Source organism: Aspergillus sydowii (assembly GCF_001890705.1).
Source record: "Aspergillus sydowii CBS 593.65 unplaced genomic scaffold ASPSYscaffold_3, whole genome shotgun sequence".
NCBI lineage: Eukaryota > Fungi > Ascomycota > Eurotiomycetes > Eurotiales > Aspergillaceae > Aspergillus > Aspergillus sydowii.
Window position 1 is genome coordinate 2,999,389 of NW_024467861.1, and position 16,631 is coordinate 3,016,019.

The 16,631-nt window shown below is 49.0% G+C and overlaps 7 protein-coding genes across 7 annotated transcripts; 4 read left to right on the forward strand and 3 right to left on the reverse strand.

Moving 5' to 3' along the window:
* Window positions 1-1,369: 1,369 nt before the first annotated feature.
* On the forward strand, window positions 1,370-2,406 carry ASPSYDRAFT_131014 (uncharacterized protein; the record flags this gene model as incomplete). The annotated part of the gene is made up of 2 exons (XM_040840571.1): window positions 1,370-1,813; window positions 1,864-2,406. The coding sequence occupies exons 1-2, from the start codon at window positions 1,409-1,411 to the stop codon at window positions 2,404-2,406; spliced, it is 948 nt and encodes a 315-aa protein (XP_040705263.1). The 5' UTR covers window positions 1,370-1,408.
* A 272-nt stretch (window positions 2,407-2,678) lies between these two features.
* Window positions 2,679-4,641, reverse strand: ASPSYDRAFT_88003 (fungal specific transcription factor domain-containing protein; the record flags this gene model as incomplete). Its single annotated transcript, XM_040851938.1, has 5 exons — window positions 2,679-3,039; window positions 3,107-3,603; window positions 3,657-3,714; window positions 3,767-3,878; window positions 3,930-4,641. 5 exons carry the CDS (start codon window positions 4,639-4,641, stop codon window positions 2,679-2,681), a joined length of 1,740 nt encoding a protein of 579 aa, XP_040705264.1.
* A 1,148-nt stretch (window positions 4,642-5,789) lies between these two features.
* ASPSYDRAFT_67263 (uncharacterized protein) lies at window positions 5,790-6,437 on the forward strand (the record flags this gene model as incomplete). The annotated part of the gene is made up of 2 exons (XM_040850391.1): window positions 5,790-6,021; window positions 6,045-6,437. The coding sequence occupies 2 exons, from the start codon at window positions 5,790-5,792 to the stop codon at window positions 6,335-6,337; spliced, it is 525 nt and encodes a 174-aa protein (XP_040705265.1). The 3' UTR covers window positions 6,338-6,437.
* Window positions 6,438-6,750: 313 nt separating this feature from the next.
* ASPSYDRAFT_828602 (uncharacterized protein) lies at window positions 6,751-8,118 on the forward strand. Its single transcript, XM_040851177.1, has 5 exons — window positions 6,751-7,042; window positions 7,120-7,315; window positions 7,379-7,489; window positions 7,543-7,588; window positions 7,650-8,118. Exons 1-5 carry the CDS (start codon window positions 6,944-6,946, stop codon window positions 7,912-7,914), a joined length of 717 nt encoding a protein of 238 aa, XP_040705266.1. The 5' UTR covers window positions 6,751-6,943; the 3' UTR covers window positions 7,915-8,118.
* Window positions 8,119-8,176: 58 nt separating this feature from the next.
* ASPSYDRAFT_88005 (uncharacterized protein) lies at window positions 8,177-9,559 on the reverse strand (the record flags this gene model as incomplete). Its single annotated transcript, XM_040851939.1, has 1 exon — window positions 8,177-9,559. One exon carries the CDS (start codon window positions 9,557-9,559, stop codon window positions 8,177-8,179), a length of 1,383 nt encoding a protein of 460 aa, XP_040705267.1.
* A 1,471-nt stretch (window positions 9,560-11,030) lies between these two features.
* On the forward strand, window positions 11,031-12,598 carry ASPSYDRAFT_88006 (glycoside hydrolase family 76 protein; the record flags this gene model as incomplete). Its single annotated transcript, XM_040851940.1, has 4 exons — window positions 11,031-11,130; window positions 11,212-11,453; window positions 11,503-11,973; window positions 12,029-12,598. 4 exons carry the CDS (start codon window positions 11,031-11,033, stop codon window positions 12,596-12,598), a joined length of 1,383 nt encoding a protein of 460 aa, XP_040705268.1.
* Window positions 12,599-14,176: 1,578 nt separating this feature from the next.
* On the reverse strand, window positions 14,177-15,453 carry ASPSYDRAFT_1173173 (uncharacterized protein; the record flags this gene model as incomplete). Its single annotated transcript, XM_040840271.1, has 5 exons — window positions 15,330-15,453; window positions 15,197-15,294; window positions 14,663-15,028; window positions 14,466-14,587; window positions 14,177-14,356 (listed from the first exon to the last, which is right to left on the reverse strand). The coding sequence occupies exons 1-5, from the start codon at window positions 15,398-15,400 to the stop codon at window positions 14,177-14,179; spliced, it is 837 nt and encodes a 278-aa protein (XP_040705269.1). The 5' UTR covers window positions 15,401-15,453.
* Window positions 15,454-16,631: the final 1,178 nt, after the last annotated feature.

Here is a 16,631-nt window from a genome sequence, read left to right on the forward strand (position 1 = left end):
CAAGAGGCATTGTGGGTATAGCACCCAATGTGGAAGTATGGCGCCGACAGCAGAACGGTTCCTGCCGGTCTATCCGGGAGTCGGATCCAAGACCGTTCTACTCGCAATGACAGGCAGCGGCTTTAATAATAACCTTGTTATGAAGCTTCTACAGGGCATAACGTGTTTCGAGCTGCACAGCAGCAGTCAGCCTAGGTATGACACGCACTATGAAGCGTGCACAATACATAAGAGTTGCCGAGCTGGTATAATATGCTTTGTCACGTCATCCCACGAGTATTCGAGTTATAAACTGCAAGTAATTTTCCTCATGACGAAATCATGAGAGACTCGGGCAAGATCTACCGCGTACCTAGTCAGATCTGAATATCTCCAATCGACAGCCTTAGGCGTGGCGATCAAGATTTAGGCTGAACTAGTCAACTTACTAACTTGACAAGCCTAGTTACTATCCAGCAGATTGCTCTTGAAGACCATTGCACTCCGTGACTCGATTTCTACATTATCCTGGGAGTGAGCAGACGAATCCACCCTACCAGAGTATAATTGTTTACCGTCTCTGTGGACCCATAACAAAGTCGGGAGTTCGGCATCCCATAATTCAGATTGTGTATTGCGTATCCTTCTAGGAATCTGTGTGAATAGCCGCAAAATAAAGTCCATAATGAGCGCGATGTGGTGAGAAGTCCCTCCTATGAGAGGACTATGCTACATGAAGCTCATGTTTCCTACCGGCTTGCGCTCTACCGGCAACTCGAGTTCGCCATGGGGGATATGCCCTGGAAAGCCATGCCTGATGACCGTGATAACCGGGTTCTCATCAGGGCACCTGCATGAGGAGTGTAAAATCACCATAGATCTAATAAAGATAATACCGTGCTTCAGATTCTTGTAACGTAGTTTTCTCTGGCTGCCTTTTGCTTTAAGTATCGCAATTCATATGCTGATTAAGATGTTTCCAAATTGTGCTGCCTTCGATGTTCTGCTCTTGGAGTGTCGTTTGATCATATATATTATAAACTCTACTGTAGTGCGTACCAAAGAAAGCAGTCATGGTCTCCAATAGTATGAAGTTGATGTTATAGCAGCGATTCAGGCGGCGAGCAAGGTTCACTTCCAAGGTTAACGGTGGATGGAGGATGATTAGCCCACGTGCGAGAAATATATAGGGAAGCTAGATGTCGATGGAAAATGTAAGTATCCACGGAACCAAAACCAACCATATTAAATTATTAATCATCAAGGCTCAGACGAAAGCGGAATTGTCTCGACTGCAAATCGACCTGGAACAGAAACGTCATGATTTCAGCATGACGGAACCCGAAACCCATATAGTTCGACCCATATAGTTCGATGCTGCGGCGCTCAGAATATCTCGGGCGGAAAGGAAGGAGTCATCGTGCTCAAAATGGTCCAAACGGCGGCTTCATATATTCAGGCCCATGCCCAGCTCTCTAGCTGGAACGATGAATTGGAATTTTTAGGATTCATTCTTGCCGAGCTCACGGACCCTCGCGGTCTCGAGGCGAACGGGTTTCCATGGCACCAGGCTGCGGACCTTCCTGCCCTCGTCGATATACTCGAACATTCTTGTAATCAGCCAAATGGAATACTGGAAAGACTGTTGCCCAAACAAGACCGCAAAAGGCTACGGAGCTGGCTTCTAGGGTCAAAACAAATTCGGAATGCCGTGGCTCACCACCGCTCCCTGAGTAAAGCTCAACTGGGGGCACGGAAATCAGTGAGAGATGAGTTGGTGAGATTGCTGGAATTTAATATCAGAGTAGTGGCTGCGGGTTGTGGTATCCGCGAGGTATGTCGAGCGACCCAGCTTTGTGCAATTGAGGACGCTGAACAGTTCAGATTGGGTGGTGTCCTTATCGCTCAGTCTTGAATGCATGTGATCCAAGTATGTCCTATATTACAGAGCCCATTAGGCTAGCATACGACAGTCCATCTTTACTCTCTCAGCGAGAGGAGATATTGGCATCTCTTCATCATCCCCCACCCCCGGTTCAGTGTAAGAAGAAACGCAAAGCTACGACTGGAGATCGAGAAGAGCGCTCGGCAGTTTTTATTACTGCCCTGAACCGCAAAATGGAGAGAAAGCGGCAGATCAAAGAGAAGGAAAAACAGGAAAGACTCCAAAAGCTGCACAGGCTGGACCAGAACCATCGGCATATGCGGCAGGCGAGGCTGACGCAGCTCAATCGGCTCCGCAGTCTTATCGCATATGAAGAAAGAGAGTGGATAGCGCAGCGATCAGCTCTACTGGAGGATGCCGATATTCCGTTTCCGGCAGTCGATAGTGCAGTATTTGTTATTCTAGTTCTCAGCTCCCCGTTCTGGTTGTTATATTCGATGATACGCACGGCATACAACAGATGGAGGGTGAATAGCTTGTGAGAACTCATAGCTTGGGTACGTTTGATTTTCCCCTTCCTTTCTATTGGAAATAAGCAAACCAGGTGGCAAAAAATTGTGGAGTGGTAAGTGGTAATGCCGTTGAACGAGCAAGCGCGTAGAGTGAGGTTACTCCTATGCTCCAGTCTGGCGAATGCTAAAGGCACAAAATCAAATGAATGTGCATTCTCCCTCTGATGCTTTTCCGAAATAAAAAAAATGAAAAAATAAGCAGCCCATGACAGGAAACATTGCAATCGCCTTGTAGCTACCCATCAGACCCAAATCTCCTGACACGCCAAACTCATCGCAGCCACAGACTGATAAATAATGTGCCCAAGTTGCATTTTGACCTCACAATTCCCGTTAATATCCGTAGTTGGGTGCATCTTGTCCAACGAGCTTACAGCACCCGATTGCCCAGCGGCATCACATGAGCGCTGGTATAGCGGACCAATAATGTCGACAAGACGCATGGCCGCAATGTCATACTCCTCGCAGAACTGTAATACCTCAAGGCATACCTGAACGTGGGACAGATCCTGCAAAACGAGTTCCTGGTATGCACCTGCCCCGAGCACGAGATGCTGCGCGGAGCTTAGAAGGAGGATCAGGCTGGAGTGGTAGCACGCGTTACTATGATAATTTATCAGCAAATGATTCCTTTCGAGAAAAAATTGGTGACAGAAGGAAACTGGCTTACATTGTAATCCAACAACGCGCAAGCACACAGTTCCCCTCGTATAAAAGTCGCACGATGCGAGCTAGCTGCTGGGCAAAGGCCTCGTATACCTGCTGCGTTTCCGGGGATATCTGGAGCACTTCACGTACAATCACGTCGTCTGGGTGGTTCGAAAACCGTCTCAGAATGGCACGCATAACGCGCTGATATATGATGATCTGTAAGTTGATATGGAGCATGTGCAGAAAGAGAAGCGGTCGCCATGCCGAGTTAGGGGTGGGTGCATTCTCGGAAGTCAGCGATGCTAAACATATGCATGGGGGAAGCTCCCAGAGCCAGGTAGATAGCCTGTCTGATAGTTGCTGCAGGTCGGCCATGGCCAGGTCGGCGGTGGATCGAATATACTCAAAGATCTCGGCGGAGAGCAACGACAGCTTGAAGATTTGCGCCCGAATGACGCTGGCGTTCATTTCATTTGCAGGGTTTTTGGCCGACTCGAAAGCACCAAGGTCATGGACCTGACAGGGTTAAGTATTATAGATATTCCAATATAACCGGAAGGTTTACTCACAACATCCACTTCTTCTTGTCCCAGGTCGGACTTGTAATCCAGTGTTGACGACAGCCAACTGTGGAATCATGGTTAATATTGAATTATATAAATTCCAGAGTTTAACGTACCACTCGGTAAAGGCCAGTGTTCGCAGGACCTTAGCCCACTCCACCCAGGCTACGACGTTGGCCCTTGGGCTATATTTTTTCAAATTGTGGCGTGCGACGTTTAGTCCAGAGCCTAATTACTTATTAGCAGAAGATACCACTGTCAATCACTGAGGGCGCGTACTTGTCATGGCCCTCGCACTGGTACCCTTGAGCAAAATCAAGTACACTGAGAGGCAAGCACAAACACGCATGCTACCCAGGTCATCCTCCAGGGCCACATTCTGCAATAGAGAGGAGGCCTGTTGGAAGAACTGTTCCACGGCAGCAGCTGGGATCTCATCAGTACAGTAATAGCTCCCAACCGCCGCCATCGCGCAGAGTTGACAGACCATGCTCTTCGTGACACCTGGTCCTCTCTCATAGACAGCGTCGACTAGACCTTTAGAATCCTCTTGCGGCATGATATAAAACAGCGTTGAACCACAAGCGAAGAATGCCATCACCGCATGGCGAGTAACGTCTTCCGGCGGCAAATTCAAGTCGTCCACATCAAAGAGTGTCGCACTGCTATCAGTTCGTGGACTCAGACCGGGTCTTTCTTTAGCCAGACTAGCTCTGGCTGCAGAAGATCTAGTAGACGACTGCGCTGAGCTCGGGGTATAGCTCGCGGTGTGGCTGCTCGTTTCGTCGACGCCAGAATACACCGGTTCCTGATGCTGGCTCTCACGCAGATATCGGAGCTGGTCAACAGCATCGTCAAATGAGTCGCATTTTAGCGATTTGACGATAGCTTCAAGCCGTTCGTTCTTCTCCTCCAGCTCACTGATGGCCGATTTCCAGGTGTCTTTCTTCCGCTTATCCGTGTCCTCATATATGCATCGCCTGTGAGACATGATGCATTCTGAGCAGAACGGCCTTTGCCCGTCGCACTATGTGCATATTAACTTACCTGCGAGGGGAATGTGCTGGGAGTGGCATGCCATACTCTGGACTTCTTCGCGCGACAACTAGTGCATGCAGCGCTGGCCTTCCTCCTCGGAGGCAGCGCGGCGCCGCGCTGTGGAGGGTTGGGCGCATCGAGATGCCTTGGCCGAATAAAGGGCAGCGGATCCATCTTGCGGACAGGGTGGGGAGAGTTGGAATGTGACAAGTTGGTGGCGATCTGCCCCTGAAGCACAGTCTAGGAGTAGACCTACTGTGACGTCATCGTGTCCGCATGTGACCGTCTGTCTAATATACTTGAGCGCACGAATCAAACGGAGTATTGTTTCATAGTACCATGGAACTGTTTGAGTTGTGCAATAATTGACATCTATGTAGATGCGCATTTATGGTGGAGTCTAGCATATCCTACACCGTTTTATATTGCGCGATATGACTTCACTCCGCATACTGCTTTAGATCCACGCAATAAACATCGTCATGGAGCACTTTTACAAGAACAGCTTCCACCGACATTTTCCCTCTAACTAAGTGTAGAATCGCAGAAACCATCGTCGAGGAAATTGGGCAAGTGCTTGACTGGAAATATTTATTTAGGTGCGCCGAGGACCTTTCCCCGTACAATACTGATTACGTCGACACAGTCCTGATTTTAATCAGACATATATTTCTGAAACTTCGTCATCGGACTGGTTCGCATGGAGACAAAACTTCCGGCGCTCAACGTACCGATTATTGATGATAGATGCGGTTCTGTGCGGAGAATATCAGGTGCCTTTAGCTCAGCGAATAAAGATGACCTTCCGGAGGGTTTCTAGAAAATCTGCAGGGGCGAACGCATTGGGATGGCCTGGACGAACGTTTTATCAGGAGTGATGTATGGCACAGTTACTGAAGTACCTAGTCTGTAATTTTGAAGCTCATAACAATCATCACCATATATACGGAGGTTAGTGGCGTTCTTTCACACAAAACCGAGAACCGTCAGCAAATCAGTCCAGAGATACGCGTATGTATCTGGAGTACGCAAATCTAGGCCAACTTGCCCGGACCATGCTATAATTTCCAAGCTGAGACGGTGCAAGGTCCCAAGTCATGCATGACGCTTTCAAACCACTACGGGGCATCGAATATATTCAAAGAGGAATATCAAAACCTAGAAATTCCTCGACACGTCACTATTATCCCGTTGGGCTCATTCTACCCTAAACGCATTGCTATGTCGGCCAATCCCCATCACGCACGCCAAACATCTCTCCTTGCAGAGCCTCTAGCTAAAGACCGAACGGCAAGGAATTTCCCGTCCCGCTTGGTGGACGTAATTCTTGAACGTAAGCATGATCGCTCTTGTCAGCCAACCGTTACGGTGGGGGATTCCCGACGCCGCCGCCTCCATTGCAGGTGTTCCAGTACGTGGCCCGAAGATTTCCGGGTCTCCAGTTTTTAGACGATGCATTTGATAAGGAAGGTGTTGGTGCTGCGCACAAGCAGTGCACAAACTATGCACAAGTCTCCGATATATTTCTAGACGAGTGGCTTGATGAAGCCCGGCCCATGTTCGACGCCCTTGACGGAGGAACCAGTATGATGTATATTAATCATACTAACAAGTGTCACCTAAATAAATCGACGGCCGAAACCGCCTGAGGTAACAGGCTTGGTGAATACACATTACAAGAACCATACTCTGGGATGTCCTTAACATCTAGTGAATTGTGCAGTAATATATTAAAGTCAAGGATCTGACCCGCGTTTTCAACGTCTGCGGTCGAACACAGCAAGACAAAAGGGAACGGCCAGTTCCTCGCGCTCTATATAGGCCTTCGGCTGCAAACTCTGTCGACCCGAGACAGGTGGAGTCTCCCATCCGGTTTCCGGGAATAAATCTCGCACTTGACGAGAAGCCTTCGAGAAGGACAGAGTGGGCCTGTGTATCGTCGTCTCATTGGTGAACTCTGTCCGATATTCGGCTCGATTGGTCCATTTTTAAGGTTGTCTTGGCTCTTCCTTGGCACTATGATCAAAATGTTTTATGAAACATAAACCACTGTCCTCCAGGCGTCCTCTGCTGTTATCACCTCCACGGAAATAAACCGGGAGGCCTGAGACCTCATCATCTCCACTCTGAAATTTCATCGCGAGTCATGGCGTTTACAGCGCTCCCCTGAGCCTCACGCAGATTTCAACACTGGAAGCTGCAGCTTCTTCCTTATCCCTGACCTCGACAAAGAAAATTCAAAAAAAATTCGAACAATGGAGAAAACGCCGCAGCACGATGTCGAAGCCACCAGACCAGATATCGAAGCAGCAAGGCTGCGTCCTGTAACAGCGGACAACCGGCTTGCCAATCCGGTAGGCAACAATCTCGACTCGCGATCCGTGAAACATCTCAACGCAGTCTTGAGCTAATGTAGCAATGATGCTTGCAGAATCCGCTAGGCTTCGGAGCATTTGCGACGACTTTAATGACGCTTTCTCTTTCTAATATGGGGTTTCGCGGTGTCGAGAATCAGACGGTGTTCATCGCGGATCTCTGCCTCTTGGCGGGCTTTGGCTTGCTGATTTCGGCGCAGTGGGAGATGGTCAGGGGCGGTACGTTTGGGTATACAGTGCTTGCTGCTTTTGGTGGGTTCCTGCAGTTATAACAATAACGGCTGGAGATTTGGGGTCGACTAACACGTATAATAGGATTATATTACGCTGGATATGGTGTGCTCTTAATGCCATCAATGGGCATCGTCGATGCTTACGGCGGCAAGTCCACAGAATATTACAATGCATTTGGATTCTATCTCCTTGGTAGGTCCCAATAATGCTCGCGACGTATGAAAATGATCTAACAAGGATCCAAGTTTGGTCCATCCTGAACTTCTTTTTTTTCCTCGCCTCCCTAGCAACGTGAGTACCACTCCGCCAGATCAACAAAGTGCAAATTCTTAACTAGCGGATCCATGTGCAGAAACATCCCAAATATAATCATATACGGCGCTCTCGAACTCTCATACATCTTCAACTGCGCCTCGCATTTTGCACTCGCCGACGGCAATACACACATGGGGACAAACCTGACCAAGGCATCCGGTGCGTTCGGCTTCGTCTCAGCGCTGGCGGGGTATTACATGCTGTGTCATGGCCTTTGTCAGGGTGCGTTACCTTTTACAATGCCACTGTGTGAGACAGAGGGTTTTTTCCGCAGGCGGAGACCGGTTGGGAAGGAGATGTAGTATATAAAAAGGAGGAACGCCCTTCCGCATAATATACATAAGTATACATTGGTGAAGCACTGTTACATGGTTTTGATCATGCATGCGGTCGGTTGGTGCCAGATATCGATTTAAGCAATATAATATTGACCAAGTCAGTTCCGGCACCGCCGCATCATAGCATTGCGACGGAATACTATATAGAATACCAAGATACCCATAATAGTCAATATACCTTTATAGTCGTACGCATACTAAAAGCCAATCCAATCAAAAAAGTCAGTCACGGCCGCAGCGCACGCCCATACCCGTAGCCCTCCAGATCCGAGACCGGGGCACCAACCAGCCAGTCCCAAGCAGAAACCCTCCCCGGACCAAGGCCTGCCTTACAGCCCAGATCCAACAACGTCCTCACAACCATTTCCCTTCTTAGCCGCACCCCCAGCATAACAGGCGTGTCCCCTTTATCCGTCCTACTCTCCCCATCGGCACCCCCCGCCAGCAATACCGCCACAGCCTCAACATCCCCATCTTGCACCGCAATATGCAGCGGCGTCCAACCCTCATCATCCGTCCTATTCGGATCGGCCCCAAATTCCAACAACACTGAAATAGACGCAGTATCCCCATTCTGCACCGCGAGATGTAATCCTGTCCAGTATGTATCCGATTCAACCGCATTCGGGTCGATGCCTGCACAGAGTAGAACCCTGATGACTCCCGCAGTAGTCCCGTCCGTTTCATCAGCACCAGATACTAGAGGATGCGCATAGTCATCCTTCTTCAAAGGGCCAATAGCATCCATATCCAGCGCCGTCAAGATTAAATTCGGCTTTGAGATATGCGCCGATGACCACGCCAAAGGGTCCGCCCGGGCTTCATGGATGAGGCGTTCCAGAATACTTGCTCGTCGCGAACATACAGCCGTGTATAGCACGCTGTCTAGCACGACTCGTGGAAGATTAACACCGCTAGTGAGCCACAGCTCGACTAATCGCGACGATCCGTGATGTACGGCGTGCAGGAAGCCGCGCGAGATAGGATCGTGCGCTGGCTCTATGGCGCCAGACCACGAGCGGTTGGGGAAAGGGTAGCACAGTTTACAGGCCCGCGTATCGGTCTTGGAGCTGGAGCAAGACATCGAAACGGTTTCGTGTTGAATGTACGTGCGAAACGCAGACTCGGCTTCATCGTTCAGGGGTGGCGGGGAGGAGGAATGAGTTTGGCATCGGTCGATGCCAGTGAGGTATGCTGTGCTTTCGAGATTTACCTGGCATGTTATTGTGCGCCAGAAGGTTCCTTTTGCGACGACTGTGTTTGGTTCGTGGTGGGTGTGGACCAGGACGAGGAATTCGAGGGTGTTGCCGTCTGCGCTGTCGGCGCCTTGGAACTGAGCTGTTGCACAGAGGGTTGTTCCTGCGCCAGCGGGGCTTAGATGGTCGATTGACATGCGTGCTGAAACTGAGATTAAACAGTGGGCATTTTTGAGCGGCTCCGTAAGGGCCTCCGCGCTGGCGGTTTCCATCAGAGAGATGAGGGCCGTTGTTGAGAGGACGGCTGGGTTGGTGGGACTTGCATTGCTGGCAAGATGCCGGGGGAGGACCGTTTTGATAATCCTAGTCTGGGCCTTAATTTCCTTCCAGCGGTGGCTTATCTTGGGAGACATTCTGAAGTTTGTAGTGAAGGAGTTGGGGGAGCCTTCGTATTTATACCTGCGGTGTATATAGACGAGTGCGGCTGAGTCTCGTATTCAGTTCATCACTGCGCCACCCCACGACATAAGACTACGAATATATAAATCTGGAGTAGCCCGAGTTCTTGCATAAGAATATAACACATAAGAAGGGAAACCGTTATGCCGACCGGAACCCTTGGTCATGCCTATGGTCGCGCACAAATCCAACAAGAGCGTATAACGAGATGCTGTATGGCGCCAGCTAAAAAGCTCCCAGCTGCAACCGTACTCTCATATCTGAAGTATGTCAATTAAGTTCGACACCGAGTGTCATGACATAGACAACCGGCGTTCTTCTATAATAGAAAAGCTCATGAGTGCTGATCGGCCAAGAGACATCTTCCGCCAGTCGCATTGTTTCCACAAGGGCAGCGTCTCCATCTGTCACCAGCAACGTCCTTGGCTGTTGCTTATTCTCAGCCGCTGAGCTTGACATTGAGCCACTCGTGGCCACGATTCAGCAGCAGCAGCAGTATGGCGACAGCATCCAGTACGAAATGGCCACCGCGACTGCGAATACGGAGCTTCCCTATGCCTTTTTCTCCTCCAGTACCGGAGCACTTAATTCCAAAAAGTCAATGACCTCCCTGAGTTGGCGGGCTTTCAGTTGTGCGGGCTTTCTTGCCAGTTGACTTGTGTGGGCAACGGCGTCTGGTGTGTGAATGTGAATGTGACAGCAGGATATGCATCCAGCCGGGGCGCAGCATCTTAATGGTCTGTGCTCTGTGTTTGAGCGGGTTGCAGTTCCTTCAAGATACAGGTGGCAAGAGGCTGCTGGACAGGTCCTGTGGATACAGCAGGCGTCTCATACGGCCAGCCCAGCTATATCTGTAATGGCATAGCTGAGTATATACAGAGTGTCCTGCTCCTCGATGTAGGATGAGTCTCTGACATTCATTATTGCCAAGCTCACTACTTACCAGGCAGAAGCCCTGTGAATGATTCGGATCCGAAACGGAGCAAGTCACTAAGAAATGATTCGGGTCCGGGAAGATCAGACCGTCAGCCAAATGAATCTCCAAGCCAACACATCACTCCGATTCGCCTGCCTGTCAAATCCTGATGCAGATCGTCAAGACACTTGAATGTTACAAGCAACGATCGGCCAGGCACCGACTGCTTGGCCCCCATTCGCCAAGCAGAGTCACTGCCCACAGCTCAATATAGAAGCTGACATCCTCCATACCTCTTGAAGCTTAGTGAATGCTGAAAGTTGGGGAACCGGGGCAATCCATTGGCCATGTTCTTGAGGCTGTGCCCGTAATGCAATTAGATGGATGTCGTTTTAAGGCTGGACCCTGTCGTTTTCAGGTAGCTGCAACGTCCTTCGCTTCAACACAGCACCGGCGAACAACCTTCGTTCCCGAAGTTACTCTTAGCAGCTGCGGTCATACTAGTTGCAATGAGGTTTCGAAGTGGCGCCCGCATGGCGATAGCCGCCTTACACCTTCTATCGCTTACCAGTCATGTCGTCGCGCTTGACCTGGATCTTGGGAGTCAGGGTAAGTGATTGCGTCACCGGGATTTACATCTTCCTGCTCCTTTATGGACTGAATGGCTAATTATATTGTTGTCGACGATAGAGTCGATCAAAAATGCCGGGGACACCGCCGCCTACAACATGATGACATGGTACAAATCGAACGAGACAGACAACCCCGGTTTTATCAAACGATCCTGGTGGACAGGAGCTGCTTTATATCTGGCATGTCTCAATTACTGGCATGCGACCAACGACACAACGTATAACGAAGATGTCAGCATCGGGCTGCAAAAGCAAGGAGGTAAAGACGGAAACTACAACCCCTCGTGGGTGCAGGGAGTAGTAAGTGTCCATGTCGATTGATAAAGAGACTATTCCAACCGTCCTACAGGGAAACGATGATCAAATGTTCTGGGGCCTTGCGGCGATTACAGCAGCGGAATACGACCTGCCCAATCGTCCAGAGGGTCCCACCTGGCTCACCCTTGCTATCCGTGTTTACAACGACCAGAAGGATTCAAGTGGTGGGTGGGATGAGAGCTTTTGCGGGGGTGGCATTCGCTGGCAGAAGGATCCGTGGCAAGGTGGTTATACGATGAAGAACTCGGTGTCGAACGGTGGCTTTTTTATGCTTGCGGCGCGTATTGCGTGGTTTACCCAACAGGATAAGTACGCCGAGTGGGCTGAGAAGGTCTGGGACTGGTCCACCAGCGTGAATCTGGTCAATAATAAAACCTGGGAAGTGGGAGACAGTGTCAGTCAGGCCAAGGGGGGTGGCGATGGCTGCTCGCTTCCTGACCACATGCGGTGGACATACAACTATGGCACCTATCTGTCTGGAGCTGCTTACATGTATGCCTTTGTGAGTACTAGATTCCCCCTTCTGTTCCTGCTGCTAATGACAAGCCCTGGTGTAGACGAACGACAATAAATGGCTTAATAGAACCAACCACCTAATCGACTCATTTTTCAAGACGTTTATCCAGCCTAAACACGGAGGAGTCATCGCAGATCCGTGTGAAGCCACAGGTGTATGCGATGAAGACGCAAACCGGCCACTTTTCAAGGGCCTCACGATGTCGTGGCTTTCAGATGCTGCATTGATCATCCCCTCGCTTAGGGACAAGGTCATCCCCAAACTCGAAGCCTCTGCCCGGGGCGCTGCAAAGTCATGCACCGGTGGTGGTCAAGACCTCTGTGGTAACCGCTGGTACGGCGGAAACGATGGCCAGAACTCCATGGAGAATGCAATCACCGGCAGCCAGATGATGAGTGCGGTGATGGTGAAATTCCAGGGCAATTCTTCAAAGCCCGTCTCGGTAGCGACAGGAGGAAACGGCACAAGCGATCCGGATGCTGTCACTGATCAAGACGGGCCAGAGTTCCGTCCCATCACCACGGGAGATCGAGCAGGGGCTGGGATTCTGACTGTGCTCTGCGTGGGTGCCATTATATCGGCCGTGGTCTTTCTGTTTAGTGACCCTTAGCCCTGATAAAAGCGCCCCAATATGGCTGTCTGGTTGGAGCCAGTCAGAGTATCTTCCCATCTGCAAATGGCCCACACCGCAAGACTTTGTATTGGGTCGGATATAAAAACCCCACAGGCAGCCCATCCATGGTCCCCAACAGCTGGAGGAGACGGGGGTTGGCCAGGGCATTTGCGACGATTCTAACGCTTTGTACAGCGTCTCTCATGTCGCATGCGCAAGCTCTAACACGAATTCCTTTAGAGTCAGGAAGGAGTTTATTGTTTTGGAAGTCTAATTGGTTGTAAGCGAAAGGTGCTGCATTTATACTCGGATATCCCACGGTGGAGCTAGGGCTCTAATATGGTTGCTTCATTGCATGTCTAACATATATCTGGTAGCTGGTTCTCTTTGAATCCTGGTTCCTCTCTATTCAAAGTCTTTTGCTTTCCCTTCCGCTGGTCAAGCACAGCGCCAAGGAATAGGGCCACAAATGCAATTAAATAATATCTTCATGGCTGACAGTTTCCAACGGTGTGGGCCGCGCAGATCCCATTTCCCTGTGTAAGCGATAGGCTGTACTAAGGACCGTGAAAGCGCCAGCTCCACTTTGCCAAATATACGAGACGCCTTGATTTCTTTCTGTCATCTGCCAAGCGCATTACTTCTCGATCAAGCATGGCTTGCAAGTGTTGGTGCGACCCTAACAACTCCACCAGAATACTCCAGCTGGCGAGAAGGTGTCAGCCATTTATACATTCACTACTTTAGGGTATGTCAAGGGAGAACGGGATAGTAAGAGCTATAGTATCGATATTCTCAGTATTATAACTAAAGCTAAGCTAGTAATATTAGCACTGTGTGGATCTATACGCCGAATGTGCCCTGGTAAAGTATAGTTTATCCAAGCCTAATGCCCTGGATATCGAGTAATCCAACAGTTAAGTCGTTTAGCTGGAATCAGACTACTTAGTATACTGTAGTCTTCAGGAACAGAAAATGTCCTTAAATCCTTTCACGGTGACACTGACCAACCGTATTCCAAACCCTGACCTAAATAAGACCTTAAGACGGATCCGCCAAGCGGCTGAAAGTGCTTAATTACGTGAAAGGAAAGGCTTGGTTCAAATAGGTAACAGTAGTTCAAAGCTTAGTCCTTTATAAATTATGCTGAAGAAGTTTCCTTAAAACCGTCTTGAATTGTACTGTGCTCCGATAAATGCGGAGCTATAATAGCATTCTAAGAAAACTCGGTATAGGTAAATTTATTCCTTGATGTATCTATCAAGGGTACACGTACAAAGATTAGACGTGCCGGCAAGTGGCTAGGTGGAGCTAAGAGAGTACAGGATCCTCAGTGCAGGGCATTGCAAGCTTAGCTTCTAGCCATAAGTTTTTCATCTAGTCCAGTCAAAAAGTGAGGGCCAAGAATATCTTTCATCGCCCAGTGCATCTAATTCCTCCATTCGCCACCTAGGATGAACCACAAAGCATGAGCAGACCGATTTTCACACCACCAGTGATGTCCCAGCCGATGTAACACAGCACAACGGTAACACCAAATGACTACTGCTAGTGAGTCATACTTGCGCTGTAAAGTCACAAAATTGGCGGTATCCTAATCGCAAATCTAGTCGCAGCAGCTACTGCGTTGAACCCGCCTGGTATTTCAGCAGTGGCCTTAAAGATAGCTATGACGGTTCTGCTCTGCACGAAGAAGATAAACTGCATCGCGCGGTTCTTCAAACGAGAAATGTGCCTCTGCTCTAAGTCATCCCACTGAAATAGTTGCAGTTGATGTCGCAGCACAGAGTCTGCCCTCATCTAGTAGGACGGCTGGGTGTTTCCCAAGTAATAGTGGTTTGGATTATCGCCTAAATTGATTCACCACATGCCTGAAAGCAGCCTGCTGAACAGTGTCGACCAATCCGTAAGAAAGGTGACCAGCAGAAATATCGCAGGAGCAGGCAGTGCTGGGCGAGGAAACAAGATCATCCTTGAATAAGAGCCCTGTCAGCTAATAGTAGGAATGTTTGCAGAGATGGATATATATACTTATCTCAAGACAATAATCAAGCACTTTACCACTATGGTCGACTTCCGCTGAGAGCTGTGGTGTAGTGCTATTACTGGCGATAGCATCTTCTGCAAATACGCCCACAGATGGTTTCTCGTCGTGCTGAGCAGTAGAGTCCACGTTGGATATCTTCCTTGGAATGTGGTATGGGTTCCCAACAAGAATAACTGACTTGACTGACTCCAAGGCCGAAGTACCAAGTTTGACGAGAGAGTTCAGCATCAATGTAGCGCCTTGAGAATAGCAAAACAGGGCGTATTTCTGGTCTGGACATGAGGAGAGTCCCTTGGTAATGGCCTCAACCACAAAGTCCTCTCCACTAGTCGTGTTCTGATCAAGCCCAGCTGGGTATTCCACGAGTAGACTAACACCGCCTGTCATATTAGCAAGGATGTTCTGAATCATGGGACAGAACAAGGTTGAAACTCCTTGCGGCTCGGCCGTGGCACGCGTCAATTAAATCTATTAGACATGAACTCCTGCATCAGGTTACCTGGCTCATATGCATCTATTTGCTTCTGAACTGAAATTAAATGACTTACTATAGCGAGCACATTGTTTGCCTTGCACAGGGGGTGTGATGTTCGCACGAGGCAACGTTAGGAACTGTGGCGTTCCATATCGGTACTCCAGTGCTGCACTGGAAGTTCTGTCAGTGATAGAGGGACTATCGACAGGGCGACCAGAAAAGCCGGTACAAGCCAGGGCAAGCGACAGTACGGCAGTACGAGCAGTAGGCGAACCATAATGACAATCTGATGCTGATGAAAGTTTTATTACCTCCCTAGATTGAGGAAAGATACGGTATATATAGCTGAATTTCCCTTGACCACATATACTGCTAGCATTGTAAATGCTGATACCTGATACTTCGTTCTCGCACTCGAATAATTATTCCGTACACGAATCTCGTACACTAACTTGACTCGTCCGTTTTGCTAAATAAAGCGCGAAGTGAGTAGTCTGATGCAGGCCCCTGCCTAGTGGTCCTTTAGTGAATACCTCGCCATGTCGGACAAATTGACAGGGTGACTATAGGCAACTCCTACCTAATGGACTGGTGCGATGACTGTAAATATTTAATATGCCAAGCCAATACGACGAGTGTCATGGTACTCCTGTTGACAGCGGAACGTGGGTAAGAACTCTCCAGGCATATAAAATAATGGTGCCTAGAGTAAGACCTTGTTAAGTACTCGTTTAGAAGACATCTGGAACGAATTCCTGACGACCTTACCTCGCCTCACTATCAACTGATTCCTTGGCTTCACATAAGTATACTAGCAAGAATTAGGTCACCAATGACCACATGAGATCTCCAACGGCCTCTGTGTTCTAGTTCCATAGCCACTCCATAGTTAACCGAGCACGCAACTCGCTCGTTCTGAATCGTGCCCATAACAGGTTTTCTATAGGTCTTATACCATGCTAAATAGTCTGGCGTCCGGACCCAGCTGGCGCCCGATTTCTATATAGAACAACACCGCCGAAATAGTAAGACCCACGCAAGGAAATCTAGATATTCGCGAGGGATCACCTAGGTCAGCCCTAGGCTGATGAAGCTAATAATTGAAATCCCTTCTCTTTGCGTGGCACGCTATCTTTAGGACTTCAGTATTAATCCTCTTAAGAATCCTACTTTCTGTAGACGAGACCTCATGGCAGTATTGTTATGTATCCATTAGGTGTATTACAACATTAATAACCTAAGAGCAAGAACCTTATAATACATAGTTCCGATGTAAAGAGTTTTATTGTTCATTATAAATGGTTAATCTATAGGACGACGTCAGAGAGTGTTGCAAGAGCTTCCATGTGATGATCCAATTGTGGCGACAACTGTAGTAATAGACACCCCTGGGTCAACCCCTAACCCATGCTTTCATGTTTCCAGCCGTGGGCTGACTTGAAATTTCGTGTCGAACCAGCTACCCCGGAATTGACTTGAGCTCAAAGTCTGGAAACGACTGGGGTTGG